This window comes from Festucalex cinctus, chromosome 7 (genome assembly GCF_051991245.1).
Source record: "Festucalex cinctus isolate MCC-2025b chromosome 7, RoL_Fcin_1.0, whole genome shotgun sequence".
Classification (NCBI taxonomy): Eukaryota; Metazoa; Chordata; class Actinopteri; order Syngnathiformes; family Syngnathidae; genus Festucalex; species Festucalex cinctus.
This window is the reverse complement of record NC_135417.1, coordinates 17435842-17451864: the sequence shown is the minus strand read 5'-3', so window position 1 is coordinate 17451864 and position 16023 is coordinate 17435842. Positions and strand designations below refer to the sequence as shown.

Below are 16023 nucleotides of genomic sequence, written 5' to 3'. Positions count from 1 at the left end.
ACCAAATCAGAAAACAGGTGAGCCGTGATTGCTTGTTACCTAAGTCCCTAGGCACTGTGATGTCATTTTCAGTCGACAGCAAGTGGCAAAATGGCCGCCCCTTGAGATGGATAAAAACAGGTGGATTTTGAGCAATATTTCTTATTCCACAAACGCAATATTAATCCGAATATTGTGTTCAGACTAGTGGGGACTGATAGAACATATAATTCGAAAGAGATTTGGAATTTGAGATATGCTGTTCTGTTAATGCCTATTTTACTACGTTGATGAGAAGAAGTTCCACCTCATCTCATTCTTCATAGTTTGTAAAAGTGTTTGCAGGAAAGGGTAACCATATTCATTAGTATTCCCAAATAACCAGTTCAATTGGTAATTCCAGGCGAGTCCACATCACATCAGAGACACTCGAGCATCTAAATGCAGCCTATAAAGTAGAAGACGGGGATGGGCAGGAGAGAGACCCTTATCTCAAGGAGCATGGAGTCGTCACATATTTGGTGATTAACCCAAAGGTAATGAAGCATTTGAGGATCAAATAAAATGCAGAAAAGTTCCACAACGTCTTACTTTGTTCAGGTGGAGCGTCGCAGCCCGCAACATCACTACAGGCCCAGACACACTTTGGACGGAGCCAAGATGAGAGCCTCTGTTCGGATGACCCGCTACCTGGAGTCTTGGGGGGCCGCCAAGCCTTTCGCCAACCTGCACCACAGGGACAGCATGACCAATGAGAACGGCAAGATCAACACAGCTGTGTGTAACTTTCCCCACGTTTTGCTATTTATTTGTTGTCTTTTGGAGTGATGGGTTTGTAATCCCTTCAATTCCATTTTCCATCAAGGACGTGCCGATGGGACAGTATCATTTCCAGAGGAGATCTGTAAGGCAAGCTACTTGTTTCACGGTTCCGGGATCATTTGCTTTGGGAGGATTATCTCCGTCCCTTGACAGTACAGTGACAGACAACAAGATTTTTAATAACTCTTGACTTCTGCTGAAGGCTTTGACGCGCATGACTAATCTTGTGCCAAATTAAAATGTTCGGTCTCTTTTCACTCTTGTTGAAAGGACAAAGTCTCAGAAGAAGCGGTTTGAGGAGGAACTTAATGAGAGGATGATCAGGACCTTTGATGGCATAAATTCACAAAAGTAAGGGTAATTGTATGACTGTGTCATTTAGTTGAATATTCCTGAATGTGAGATGTCCAAATTGACTGTCTTGTGATTTTCTAGGCAGTGGCTCAAGTCTGAGGACATCCAAAGAATATCATTGTTCTTTCACAATAAATCCCTGGAAAAGGAGGTAAGAAGTAGTAATGTTACAAGAGAATTGTAGAACATATCTTGGTTATTAGTTATCTAATGTTGTCATAATATATTTGGAGTCACCCTTTTGGGGTAAAAACATACACACGAGTATTGAAGATCCTTTTGTCTTTCTCCCTTTTTATATTTTTAGTACAGAACAACAATCTTGCCAGCCTTCAAATACTACGTCACCTGCGCCTGTCTCATCTTTTCCTGCATTTTCATCGTGCAGATACTCGTCTTACCAAAGTATGTGTATTTGGTTAGAACGGCAACTCAACAGCAGTGTGAAAAATCATTTGATAACAAATGATCCCAATTTGCATGTTATCTTTTCAGGACAGCAGTCTTGGGGATATCTTTTGGGATGGCATTCTTTTTCCTCTCCTTGATTGTCTTCATATGTTTCATTGGACACTTCATGGTGAGTGACACATTATTCTGTGAAAATCAATTCTTTCGACAGGGCCAGTTTTAGTCTCTCCCTTGTTTATCCTATAATTAGACTCTTTTGTATTTAATTGCTTGCTTGAAACCACATAGTGTATCTTACCAGCACAAATGTTTTTTTTTTTTTTTTATCCCATATATTATTTTTTTTTGCTCAATATGATCCCCATTGTAGCAATTTGTAAGTGTTGTAAGTGGTGTTGTGGGCAGCCCTGTGAAAATAGTGGTTAGCAGGTTTGCACCACAATTTTGAGGTTCTGAGGTTTAAATGTCAACTTGGCCTTCCTGTGTAGAATTTGCATGTTTCCCCCCATGACTTTTATTTGCATACTCTGGCTGCCTCACATATTAAAAAAAAAAACATGCATGTATGGTTGCTTAAAGACTTAAAGGCTTAAAAGTTGTGCATAGGCATGTGAATGTGATGTGAATGCTTGTTTTACTATGTGTTTTATGATTGGTTGGCGAAAGGTCCAGGATGTACGACCACAGCTTTCTGGCAACAATAATAGGAACAATCAGTGTAGAAAATGGATTGGTGCTTTAATAATTTCAATATTTTATATTTTAAAATGGTGCCTTGAGACATACAGTGACTTTAATTTATTCCCATTAACAGCTGCTTGATGTGAAGTGAGCTGAATTAAGTCCACTGCCACTGTGCAGTGCTTATATCTTGAGTTTTTGCTCACAAGCCAAAGGAAAAAAAAAAAAGAAAGAAAGGTCAAATGATAGCTCCTATCTCGAAAACTCAGAAGTCTCTCGAAGTACTGTTTTGTGTTTAGACATACTTGTTTGTGTACATACAGGATTAAAATTGAGTTACATGGGATGAAATTAAGTCAACAATGTTGAACATATTTTAATGCCGCTACCCAATTGTAGTAGCTGCAGCCATGCATTTAAATCCCCATTACTAGACAGACAGCATTTCGTGGTAGAGGTTTTTTTTGTTTTTGTTTTTTTTTTTCTTTTGTGGTAGATAGTGCAAGTAGATATAGAAAGGTGAAGAGAGTAATTTAAATTTAAATGACTTCAAATCCCCTTAAAGCAGCACTGGGCATTTTGAATATGTATGCTAATTATCATTCATGTACCTTTCATTTCATGCCAATTTGGAGGTATGCTTTATATGAAAAAGCCTTGTAATCAGAACAAAAACAACAACAACAACCTTGACTGCATCATTCTGTCTGCAATTGTTATTCATATGGAATGTACATCCCTGAGTTTTTGAAATGCCTCAGTTGCTGGAGTGCTCAGATGTTCCTTTGAGATGATCATAAGAGTGATTTGGGCAGTAAGTGACTTTGTGTTATCATGAAAGCCATTCACCTTAAAGCAGTGCTATAAATAGGGCAAACACCGTATGCTCTTTCCACTTTCGGCTTTTCACATGATTAAAAGTAATCCAAATACACAACACCAATTTAAATGCTTTTTATGACATTATTTTACTGGTTTGTTCAACAGAAATTATACACATTGTGTTACATGCTCACACTGTATGTACGCGTGTTCCTGCAGCACTGCAGCAAAAGCGCCCCCACTTCGTGGATGTGGCTGCTAAGGTCCTCCGTCATTATTGCCAACAAGCCATGGCCCCGAATCACACTCACCTTGACAACGACAGCTCTCATACTCACTATGGCAGTCTTCAACATGGTAAGTGAACTGCTGTTAAAGAATGGGAAATAATTAGGCTTGGGAATGACGTACAGTATGACAAGACTGCAGATCACACACCCCAAACTAGTTATAGTATATTTTATAGGTCACAGGCTGCAATTTATGACATGGTTTAAGGTTGATTATATTCGCATTCTCCCTTAACATTTGTATTGAGGAAGACACAAATGTGTACTGATTTGATTTATTATGGATTTATGATAGGCAATACCTGTACAAAATACAGTGATGATCATCCCATACTGTTATTCTTGTTTGAAAACATGATGAAATGATATCAGCGTAAAGTTTCATATAGCAGTGTTATTTTTTTTTAACACTGACTCTAGTGTATAGCACTATTAACTCTACTCCGTATTTTCCAGTGCAGATTTTGAACATACAGTAATACAGTGATGGAGTAACACCCACTAAGTGTAGAAAAAGCAACACTTTTCCAGTGTTAAGTTTTTGCACTCTCAGGATTTATTTAACTCTGGTGATTTTGCTGTCTTAATACCCCCACAACAATACATTGCTAAATTTAATTTTACTCAGGGTTAAAATTCAAGTTTTAACCTTGACTAATTGTGGCAGATAGCACATTGCATAAAAGAAAGGCAGTAAAAGAAATTAAAAAAAAATAAATAAATCAGTCCTTCTGTTGTGCCAAAGTGGTCTTATCTCATCAGGCTTCAGTTCAAGGCTTTGATCCAATGAAGACATAAAGCCCAGGTCCTAACTCTGGTTAACTATAAGATAAAATAGGATAACGTAAATCGGACAATGGGCATCATGCAAATTATTAACTCTTCCAACACTTGTGGCCGTTCTTTTGCCTGCATTTTGAAACCAAATATTGTAACCACAGTCAACACTCTAAGATACTGTTCTCTAAAAAAAAAAAAAAAAAAAATGAGAAGCATACTACTTAATCTAGATTTTCATTAATTTTTTTGCCTGTAAAAAGACCAGACTAGGACAATTAAGATGGTGGTTGATAAAAATGAAATACTAGCCTGTGGTTGCAATAGTGTGATAAAGCCCAATATTAGCAGCGTGAATTAGACCTTTCCACAAATTGTTTCCTGAAGATTGTAATCTTGTTTTGTGCCTGTCATGGGTCAGTCGCTCAGGGCAGTTGGACAAAATTAACTTGGCTTTGTTTGCTTGTGCAGCCAATTCTTATTTGTCTCCTTGTTCAAGCCCATCACTCGTCAAATCAAATGGGGAGATAGCTTGCAGCCCCTCGGGGACTCTGAACAGCCATTTAGAAAATGGATGGATGGCTAAAAAACGATTCAGTGTTTTAATGTACACTTGTATGTACTTTTTTACACAGTTACTGTTTGTAGTGTTGTGCTCAAGACCACACTATGCGACGCCAAGATTTGCCTATAACCAGAAGTTACCTTGCCCAAGACAAGACTAAATGCTCTATTTTCATAGAAAGGTGCACCGCGCTATGCCACGCTGGGCATTTCTGCTTCCGAGGGTGTTTTCAATTCCACCTGACAATTTGGTGGCAGAAAGTAGACTAGGCCATAGACCAACTAAAAGCAGGTCTAAGTTGTGGTGCAACGCGGTTTTGATGGAAGCACAGGCAGCCAGATTTTGCGCTCTGCTGCTATGTGTGGAGAAAGTCATTGTATTTCATTCATAATGTTAGTGCAGTTTGCTGCAAGTTATGGCTTACACACACTTCCTGTGTTTTATCCAGGTTGTTTGTAATCCACTCGGGTTCCTACTTTTCATCTGTGACTACTCAAGAGTTGAGTACTCGTACGGGTATCAGAAATAAAAAAAAAAGGGGGTATAGAACATACCTAGTAAATCCCAATTTTGATCAGGGCAAGCCGAGACAAAACAAGACTTTTAGGAGCCGAGTCTGAGACCAAGATCTTCAGAATGTGGTCTTGAGAACAAACACCGGTCTCAAATGTTTTTAAGAACAGTTGAAAGAATGTGTTCATCAGGTCAGGTGAATGGTGTTTTTCTTCTGTTCTTGTCTTTGCCTATTGCTCTAGTTCTTTTTGGACGACTATGTGTTGCCTCCAGTTGCTGTCAACAGTTCGTCCAATGAAACACAGCTTTACCCAGACAGAAAACCAGCTGACTTTGCAGGCAAAAACAACTTCTACCTTCCTGTAAGAGAAATGTTAGATTAGATCGTTGTTGTTTTTCAACCATATTTATTTTAAATACATCTTCAAATGTTTCATTCTTGTCTTTCTGTCTAGTATTTAATTTACAGCTGCATCCTGGGCCTGATCTCTTGCTCTGTGTTCCTGAGGATAAACTACGAATTGAAAATGATAACCATGTTGACAGCTGTGGTGGTTTACAACATCATAATTCTCCAAACACACGCTTCCTTGTTGGATGAATATAGCAAATTCCTGTACAAATCTGAAAGCCTAGACAGGTATGTGTATGATTACAAAAAAAAAGCTAAGAATGAGTGAGAGGCTGCTAAAATGTGTGCAAATAGAATTTGTGAAGGAAGGCAGATGTTTGCATTGATGTGGTGATGCCATTAGAACTCGAGAAAGTGAGTAAGAAGAAAGCGGGAGAGGATCTTTAAAGTCTCTTTCCGGTCCATCAAGTCGAAATAGCTTGGAAAAAAAAAAAAAGGCAACCTTTATCTTCAGTTTATGTCACATAAACAGTTCTCCTCTTAATGTCAACATTTCCTCAAACTCCCTACTTCTTTCTCTCCTACTCCCAGATTAACAGTTAGTTCATGACTTCATCTGCACAAAAAGAATATTTAGTGTTGTACAAATTCCTTTTTTTATGGTTGCTAATTATGCTTCCAAAAAGTAATTGAATTAGTAACTGAATTGCTCCTAAAAAATGTAATTAATTACCAGAAAAATAAATTTACATTTTCAGTAGGTTCAACAAGCTTGTTACATAGAGTACAACATCATCATGCTTAATCTTGGTACTTAATCTCACTTAATATTTAGAGGTCTTCGAAGGCACATTGTGTAGGATTTAGTGCCATCTAGTGATGAACGAATAATTCATTTTAAAACCCACTATTAATTTCAATAATATGAGAAAAATATTCTCTATAACATCATCATACATTTCTTTTTATATAATCGTAGATCTAGTAAATTATATTACGTGGGTCGCCGCACCTTGCAGGAGGGTGACATATTCCATCATTTTTCTGCTACGGATACCCGAAGGAGAAGAAGGTCACGAACGTAATTAGCTTCAGGTGGTGCTTGCAGCTAGTGTTGGACCTAATGGGTCAACTTACCTTCCTAAGATGAGACCTGCAGGTGATCGTTGTTGAGTCTCATGGTTCGGACTCCCGCCGCTTGTCTCCTTCTCGTTCCTCTTGCTAGCTTTTGCTAGCTTCTCCCACTCTTGTTAGCCACTCCAGTTAGTTCTTGTTGCTAAGCCATTCTTGCCCGCTGCTGCTAGCTCCTGCTCGCCGGGTTGCTTGCTCACACGCAGATTAATAATTGAAGTAATTGGTGGTAGGTTTGCGAAGTGTGGTGTCTCTGAGGCACCGTAGTGTGGTTGCTTCAAAATCATTGCATTCTATTAGTTCACTACTAGATGGCACTAAATTGGGCGCTTTAACTTTGGTAACTGGTAGACACATACTGTAGGACCGAATTCAAGTATTCAATGGTAAGTGCTTTTAACTCACTTTAGTGTAAAATAAATAAATAAATAAATCCTTCCTTGTCCTGCTCCCTGTGAAAATGTCTCCTGTGCTGTCCTACTCATGTTCAGAATGACTCCCACTTTGGTACTACTCTAATTTTGGAGGTCAGCTACATTTAAAAAAAAAAAAAAAGGATTGAGTCAGAGGTGTTTTTTTTGTTTTTGTTTTTTTGCCATTCCTACTGGATAATCCCGCTCCCTTCTGCTCACCGTACATTTTTATACTGTCTAGTACCAATCCTGTGACTAAAGGTAAAGTTAACTCTCATTCTGCGGGTTCCCCAAAGAAATGTCAGCCTGTTTCAGACAATTGGTACATAAATCTAAGTATTTTCATCAAAAATATTCTTCCCCAGTCTTCTGAGTATCTTACATCCAGTATGAGTAAAAAGAGCACAGAGCGCATAGAACAATTATCCAAACCTGCTAAAATAAGTAACTCTGAAGTGGAAAATAACTCCTGAATGTCCATGCTCATGTGAAAGAATCAGAATGGACTCAAGTTCCTGGTGATAGTGTGCAGTACTTGAGAATTTCGCATCACAAACATTTCATTTACAGAGGATGAAATCATACAAATAGTACATCCAAACGTGTAAACCCTACTTTAAAGAAAAGGATCCTTTTGTGTCAATGGGAGCAGAATTTTTACTCACCCAATTAGGCTGAAATTCAAGTAATGCTTCTCACAAATAAGCGACGTGTCAAACTTAACAGGCAAACAAAATTCAGACAAAGTGCCTTGTGGTTTTTGTCCTCTCCGCCGCAGACATAAACATCACCAGTCTTCTTTTGAAAGACTCCCCGACCCACTCTTTCTGTGCCAAGAACTAATATGATAATGAACTAGGCACTTGTGCGCAGAACTCAGCTCTTGATAAGACTAAAAGTTCATTTATATGCAAAATGTGCTTTGCAAAAATGATTGTGCTTGCTTGAGTGGTATGCACATTTGAATCTTCCATTAAATAATCAGTTTAATTGAAGATTTTAGATGTCTAATTACAGTGCATTACCTTCCTACTGAATTACCATTTAAACCGTCTTGATTTATGAGCACGGAAACCAAGTCTGTCCCTAAAACGTTTGCATGTGACAGTAATTAGAGCTTGCAGTGAATTACAAGTCCAGAATCTCCGCGTATTCTTTTATTATCTGTCACGGGGAAAAGGCAGCGTAGCAGACACGCTCAGCTCGAGGAATGCAAATTGTAAACAAGCACTTGTCACAGCAAAACAGATGAGACAGTTTTCATTGAGTAACAGCTCGGAATGAAACAGTCTCTTAGCCAATCATGTGACAGACTGATTGCTATCAGCACTGCAAATGACACATTGCTGTCATTTACTTTGACACCTGCTCCTCTCCCATGCCACACTTACTTCCATTTGTCACTTCTTAATTACATCTTAACGCCTCTCCAAACTTTCTCAAAACGAATCTTTGTCTTTTTCTCTGCGCTTCAAGACCAGGAGTCCTCAAAGACCTGAAGACCATGGGTTCTATCTCACTCTTCATTTTTTTCATCACTCTACTTGTGCTCGCTCGGCAGGTGAGTCCATGCTCGAATAGTTTGAATGGTGAGAGAGAAAGGTGAAATAAAGAAAAGTGCTGCTGATATGGAGCTGTAACCATTCACATCAAGATGAGAGCCTTTAGGTGGATGAGGAATGTTTTTGCACAATACCTTATTATTATTTACAGCTCAATGAAAATTCAGACATTTTTTAATGGAAAAAATGAAATGTGTAATTTATACTGTATATGTCTAGATGGTCTCATGTTTCAAGTATCATGCACCTTTTTCCCTCTGTCAAGTAATTTTGATTTTATCGTATTATATGATCCCACTATGGAAAAATGTGACAACTTGCCCGTGATACAACTAGCCCCGGTCTCCCCGACATGTGATTCAACACACGAATGAGAGACATGTCTTGCATACGCGACGGAACCTCTAAGGTCGAACGCAGTCCCCTTTAGGTCACTGGTCAACCTTTGAATTGTTCTAACGGAATTTATTAAGTTCATCCTTCGGCCGTTCAACGAGATATGATAACATAACATTGCTAACATTTACTGTAAAACGTTCGACTTTAGAGATTCTGCTATATCTTATTGCTGCTTTTTTCACTTCTGTGATTTTTCTGTTTCTTGATGGCAACAAGCTATTCAAGTGTACCTTCAGTCTCTTCACCTCTGTGTCCTCTTGTAACAGAATGAATATTACTGTAGGTTAGACTTTTTGTGGAAGAACAAGTTCAAGAAGGAGTGCGAGGAGATCGAAACGATGGAAAACCTCAACCGGGTCTTGCTGGAGAACGTCCTGCCTGCGCATGTCGCTGAGCACTTTCTGGCACGGAACTGGAAGAATGAGGTGAGACAGATGAATAATGTTCTTTTTTTTGAGCTCCTCAAAAATAAAGTCAGCAAAGTTCCAAATATCTGACAGCTGTTTATTTCCAAACTCATCCAAGATGAATGAATGGGAATTTTGGGGCGAGAGCGCCAATGTTCATGATATCAGTTTTTGTAATCAATAAATAAATAAATATAAATGTTTTTACTGGTTCAACTAAGGGGAAGAACAATAGCAAGAAAATTAAAAAAAATAATTAGGCAAACCTGCATTAGATAAAGTTATGTTCAAAAATGAATTTATGTATTTATGGCTGGATCATGTTCATAGCTTTTACAGCCAGTTTTACTTATCGACACCTTCTTAAAATAATCCCTTAAATTGTTTTTTTTTTTTCAGATTTTTCAGGAAACACAAACCAATGAACCATTTGCATCATGAGATGATTTTGGCAAAAATAATATAATAATAAAAAAGACTTAGACAATTATTTTACAAGGGTGACATTATGCTTTTTATCTGGCAGGATCTCTACCACCAGTCTTACGATCTGGTGTGCGTCATGTTCGCCTCAATCCCAGACTTTAAGGAGTTTTACACCGAATCAGATGTCAACAAGGAAGGATTAGAGTGTCTCCGGCTTCTCAATGAGATCATTGCCGATTTTGACGAGGTAAATGAATATTGACTCGAGTCGGTTGTTTATGCTGGTGCATATGATAGATGGTGAATGGAAACTTGTTTATCACAGTGTCATCTACCCGATGTATGACGAGCAAAATGCCTCTTTTAAAAATGCTGCACTGGATACATTATACATTCATATCCTATTTATATATAAATTTACATCTACGTATAAGTTTAGTATTCAATATGTTTTGTGTTCTCTACGTCCAGCTATTGTCAAAGCCAAAATTCAGTGGTGTGGAAAAGATTAAGACCATTGGAAGCACATACATGGCTGCAACAGGGCTCAATGCCTCGCCTGGACCAGAATACCCATCACAGGTTTGGATAAATATACACACGAACTAAACTACTTAATCCATTTGGATGTTCTAACTACTTCCATGTTGTATTCTACGTTCCCAGGAACATGACAGACAGTACATGCACATTGGGACCATGGTGGAGTTTGCATTTGCTTTAGTGGGGAAGTTGGATGTGATCAACAGACACTCCTTCAATGACTTCAAACTCAGAGTTGGTGGGTGAAAGAAAATGCGCATAGCGATAACAGTTAATAATTTATTCATTTGGGATGTTTTTTCCCTGCACTTTACCAACTTTTTAGGAGGGAGCAAGAATTCTTAATATTGTGAAACTTGGAGTTTCGAAGCACATACTGTAGCAGTTTGTTAAAATAGGGCTCAACTGAAGCACAAATGCGGGAAAAAAAAACAGGGAAAAAAAATACATTTCATGCGTGCTATGTGATACTGTGTGTATACTGGTGGCAACCAGACAACATACAAGAGGAAAGTCGGCAGTAAGGTCCCCGGTTCACGGCATGTGGTCAGAGCAAGAGTTCAATACCTTCAACCTGTCCAAAGATCACAGCATGTGATGCTCCATCAACTCAGCAGTGTTCATGTGTGTGACAGTACATCCCTGCTGTTTCCAGACTTACAGTGTTGTGGAAGTCCCCACCTACTGTTTTAACAGGATAAGGAATACCACTGTGTGCCGGTGATCAACTTCCACTTTGGAAATTAACTCATTGGCCAGACCGATGCGAGGCTGCATGCTGTGCACCGTTGCGGAAAATGCTTTGGAAGACCTATTTATTGTTGGTTGGTGATAAAGAAGCAGGCTACGTTTGACCTCCACTTGGGCGAAGCCCTCACAAGAGTTCATTTTTATTTTCAGATGTTGAAAAGTTGTCTGTCCAGAGACAAATAGAGTGGCAATGAACGTATACAGCACTGAAATGCTGCCAAACAATAATCAGAACTGTGAGAACTGCAAAAAGATGAAGAAAACAATAAACATTTGTTACACTTGAAAAAAACAAAACAAAAAAACTCTTAAAATGCAAAATGAAGAGTAAATGCTGAGCTTCTCATTATAGGCTGCATTCAGAATTAATGTGAGCAGAGCTGCCTCTGAAAGCACAAGAGGGACAACGAAATGACTACATTATAGTTTGTCTTGTTAGTTTAAAATAGCTTACCTCAACCAGGATCCTGTGTTGCTGCGACTTCAACTTCATCATCTTCTTCTAAAGCAGATGAAGATGATGCAACTTCCACCGAAATAAGGATGTAGTCAGGGCAACTTGGTTTCGGCTGCTACAAAGATTTACGAGGCGCATTAATCAATCATCATTGTATATTTGGCTATAATGAGATGCAGGATTTTGGTTAATATAACACATTTTCAACTAAAAAATAAAAACTTCAATAGGGATGTTCGAAACCATTTTTGTCAGTCTGATACCACTACTACATAAAATTCCCCCCAAAAATGATTTTAAAGAAATATATCACAAAGTAGATTTTTTCTTAATTTATATATATATATATATATATATATATATATATATATATATATATATATATATATATATATATGTGTGTACATACATACATACATTAGATGGTGCTGCGCTAAAAGGAATGTCAACAAAACAGTCAGATAGGTCAGTCAAACTTTATTAATAGATTACAAACCAGCTTTCTGACAACTCCATTAACTCCCAAAATGAATAAAAAGCTGTTTTATTATTTTCTCTGAGGTAAAGTATTAGTATTAGCTTGCGATCCAAGATGGCGGGACCTTCTGCGCATGAGTGTCACCGATGGTGGAGGGTCACCGAACAGCGTCTTGACAGCGAGACCTGTTGCGGCTCAATATTGATCCATATATAAGGCGCACTGGATTAAAAGGCGCATGGTCAGCTTTTGAAAAAAATTGAAGGCTCTCAGGTGCGCCTTATAGTGCGGAAAATACGGTATTTTTTTTTTACTTGTCCAACTCAGAGGGGAAAAAAAACTGCCAGAAAATTTACAAAATAGCGACCTGCATTCGATAAAGTTTATGGTCACCAATGAAAATCCACAATCGCTAATCCACAAAGTAGCAAGGGAACGCTGCAATGACAATAGTTGGACTACATAATTCCAAAAATGACCATGTGTTTTGCCGCAGGTATCAACCATGGTCCAGTAATCGCTGGTGTCATTGGCGCACAGAAACCACAGTATGATATCTGGGGGAACACAGTGAATGTAGCCAGCCGAATGGACAGCACGGGCATACTGGGAAAAATACAGGTAAGATGTTTTCACATATGGCGTTTAAATATTACATTGATAAAAAAAAACCCAAAAAAACTATATAAAATGTATTGAAAAGAAAAAGCTCTTATCTGTGCGGCTCTCAAGGACAAATCAGATTGAGTGCTTCTCGTGCACTGTATTGGCTCAATTCTTTGTTTCCTCCCAAGCAAGCACCATTTCATTTGTCACTGTTGACATTTTAAATGACAGAACAGATGCATCAAAGATAAAGCTATTATTCTTGCTCGACAATCTATTCATGGCAGCAAGAACATCCCATCCCAAGTGACGTCGTCCGCTCTTATTTGCTCCCTGCCTGAGCGCTGATAAACTCCACCTGAGTGACGCAAGACATCCATTCAGTCTTACTTCACATCCTGCGTATTTCTTATAGAACTGAATGCTACCCAGCGGAAGTGCACAACCTATTCGCGGCTGGTAAATGGACTGAGCTTATCATGCATTTGCAATCATACGACGATATTTAGAAGGGTTGAGTCATATTTAATATGCTGTGTACTTCACAAGCTCACTTTTGTCAGCTATCCAGGTCATTCAGACGGCTGAAATCACATGAACATATCACACTTTAAAAAAATAATTATTAAGCCACGGCAGTGACATTTTAGGAGCACTCGCTGTCGAAAAACCCAAAATTTGAATGTGTTACCTTCCGCCCTCCCCATCTGCAGGTGACGGAGGAAACAAGCCGCATCCTTCTGACGCTGGGCTACATGTGCTCCTGCAGAGGCATCATTAACGTCAAGGGCAAAGGGGAGCTGAAAACCTACTTTGTTCACACAGAAATGACCCGCTCACTGTCTCAAGGGAACATGATGCCATGAGACTGGAGTCAAATTATGATTTTGGCTGCAGAGCCAACACTGATATCAGGATGGAGACTTTTTAGTGGCAGTGGAAACATTTGTAGGTATGGGAAAAAAGGACCAAAAAAAGAAAAAAATGTTGCCTTGCCACACAACTGTAGTATACATTTGTCACTTTTGTAAGTGTAGCATGTACAGCCAGTAGGAAACAAAACCATGAAATCGATCCTAATTGGATTGCCGGATTAGGAAAGTTAAAGTGGCATGAATCGAGCCAGCCAAGCAAGTTCAGCTCCAAAAACAATCCAGAATGTACTCTGACGCAATTTGGCAGGCTTCAAAGAGCCCGTTGCTGCAGTAGTTTATCAATCAAAAAAAAATCACTGTATTCCCTTCGCTTTACACATGACAAGTTGGATTAGAGCTGATGTGCAAAGCTCGAGTGTGCGCAGAACAAGAAAGGCTTTTGTTCTGCTTGGAAAATAATTTGAGCTCAGTGTGACTAATGAGGACGACGTGATTGACTTGGGTTTTAATTGAATAATGCAGGCCAGGATGTTCTTCAATCGTCTTTTATTAAAATGAAGGCTACAAAACATTACAGAGGAATAATGCATGACTACAGTTTCAGGCAGACTAGCTACAATAACTACATCTACCTTTTTCGAAGCACGGAACATTGAATGTCTATGAATTTATCCATGTTTTCACACTTGAATCAACTTGTCAAAATTGGTGATTTGCACAACACACAAGGTTATAAAGCAGGTTAACTTCACATATTCGAAAATAAGAAGATGAGTGGAGATAATTTCAACGGGATCTACAGGTATCTGCTTGTATCTGTGTACAGGGTAGCTACTGTTTAGATAAGTGGTGTGGTATTTTGTAAGAAAAGAAAATACTACTTCAAAATTGCTTTGATGTTTTAGTCATTTTATGGTTCATTTTCTCTACAAAACAAAATAAAAAAGTCATTACATTTCCATGTATTTCAGTCATGGTGTGCTCATTTGAAAGAAAATAACCAGGATGACGTAGCATCATCATCTCATCAAAGATCAAATCTGGGCCTTGCAGCCCAAATTCTCCCTACTGTTAACTCTTTTACTGCCACACGTTATCAAAAAAAAAACAAAAAAACTTTGATATGACAAAGGCTTTGATCATTCATCTCATCCTTGAAAACATTCTATTTCATCAGATTCCGTCATGTTTCATTGTAATTTCGTATACCGGCAGCCCATTGAAAAGAGATAAAATTCTGCCATCTGCTGGCCATAGTTAGTGTTTTTGATTCCACAATCCATTGACCAGGCAATTAAAAAAAAAAAGTTGACGTCATTTACCGTTTATGGCGGCATACATCGAGTTTTACTAATCGTTAATACACGTTTTTGGCAGTCAAAGAGTTAAGATGAAGCATTCACTTTTGTCACTCAGTGATTATTTGACATCACAGAGGAGTGCCACGCCCCGTAGGATCCAGTGTTCTGGGGCAAGTGACGTCTTGAGGTCCACTGCTGCAATGTAGTTCATGTCTGTCCTGATGGGCTTCTTATAGATTGGGCAAGAGTAAAGGCGGCTGTCCTTGATTCCTGCAACACGTGAGCAAAAGGAAAGACAAAAAATATACATGAGTGTTCACTAGATAAAACAGTAATGGACGTCAAAGATGAACTGCCAAAGAGCTTACTGTACAGTATGTTTGAATTGGCAGCAAAATCAAAGCTGTCCAGTGACCATGATCATGCTAAGCAGTACAGAAATAAAGATTGAATCATATCACAGACATGTTCAGAAGACATATTTTTCAGGTATACTACTGCAGATAGCAAGCCAATATACAATTAAAATCTGTGAAAATTATCCCAGGAGATGAAGTTACATTCAACCTCTAATGAGTGAAATGATGCCACAATCTGCACACATGATCTGTTAATTTGTGTGGGTGGCACTGGTTTTTTTGGGGGGTTTACTTTTATTGTCTAAAGCACTTTGTGGTACATTTAACACCTGAAAAGTGCAATTATTGATATGATTGGTTAATTTCTGTTAAAGAATATTTATGATCAATTTAACGCCTGAGAAGTGCAAAAATTGATATGATTGGTTAATTTCTCTTAAAGAACATTTATGATCAATCTAGATGCCCATGTGTGAAAACATCTATCAGTCTACTTGAACTGCAAGCAACTCAGTGAGTTTTCTTAAAGGGGAAGGCAACTTAATTAAAAAAAAAAAAAAAGACAATATGTTCTATGCAGCCCCACTTGTCTAAATATGGTATTCCAACATCCAGCCCCCCCCCCGTCACCCCCCCCCCGCCCCCGCCCCCCCACCCCCAATCTCAGGAGGCAGTTTTGCCACTTGCTGTCAACTAAAGATGACGTCAATGGTACGCAGGTCTCAGGTAACCAATCACAACTCAGCTTCA

At 38.6% G+C, this 16023-nt stretch overlaps 2 protein-coding genes across 4 annotated transcripts in view; one reads left to right on the top strand and one right to left on the bottom strand.

Annotated features, from left to right (window-relative positions):
• The window catches only part of adcy2a (adenylate cyclase 2a), a 38450-nt gene extending 23878 nt beyond the window's left edge, over positions 1-14572 (top strand). The window contains exons 9-25 of one of the 2 annotated variants that reach the window (XM_077527044.1): positions 383-515; positions 580-756; positions 845-888; positions 1072-1152; positions 1237-1306; positions 1463-1560; positions 1651-1735; positions 3289-3426; positions 5457-5576; positions 5670-5854; positions 8587-8671; positions 9338-9496; positions 10005-10151; positions 10376-10486; positions 10571-10685; positions 12629-12753; positions 13452-14572. In XM_077527044.1, coding sequence (XP_077383170.1) covers positions 383-515; positions 580-756; positions 845-888; positions 1072-1152; positions 1237-1306; positions 1463-1560; positions 1651-1735; positions 3289-3426; positions 5457-5576; positions 5670-5854; positions 8587-8671; positions 9338-9496; positions 10005-10151; positions 10376-10486; positions 10571-10685; positions 12629-12753; positions 13452-13604 — 2026 coding nt within the window. In that variant the 3' untranslated portion in view covers positions 13605-14572. Of the gene's footprint in view, positions 1-382; positions 516-579; positions 757-844; positions 889-1071; positions 1153-1236; positions 1307-1462; positions 1561-1650; positions 1736-3288; positions 3427-5456; positions 5577-5669; positions 5855-8586; positions 8672-9337; positions 9497-10004; positions 10152-10375; positions 10487-10570; positions 10686-12628; positions 12754-13451 lie in introns of those variants that run through there. The other variant, XM_077527045.1, reaches the window with a different exon arrangement.
• Positions 14143-16023, bottom strand: part of dnah5 (dynein, axonemal, heavy chain 5) — a 101368-nt gene continuing 99487 nt past the window's right edge. For both annotated transcript variants that reach the window (XM_077527038.1, XM_077527037.1), the window contains exon 90: positions 14143-15184. In XM_077527038.1, the coding sequence (XP_077383164.1) occupies positions 15033-15184 (152 nt within the window). In that variant the 3' untranslated portion in view covers positions 14143-15032. The remainder of the gene's footprint in view (positions 15185-16023) is intronic.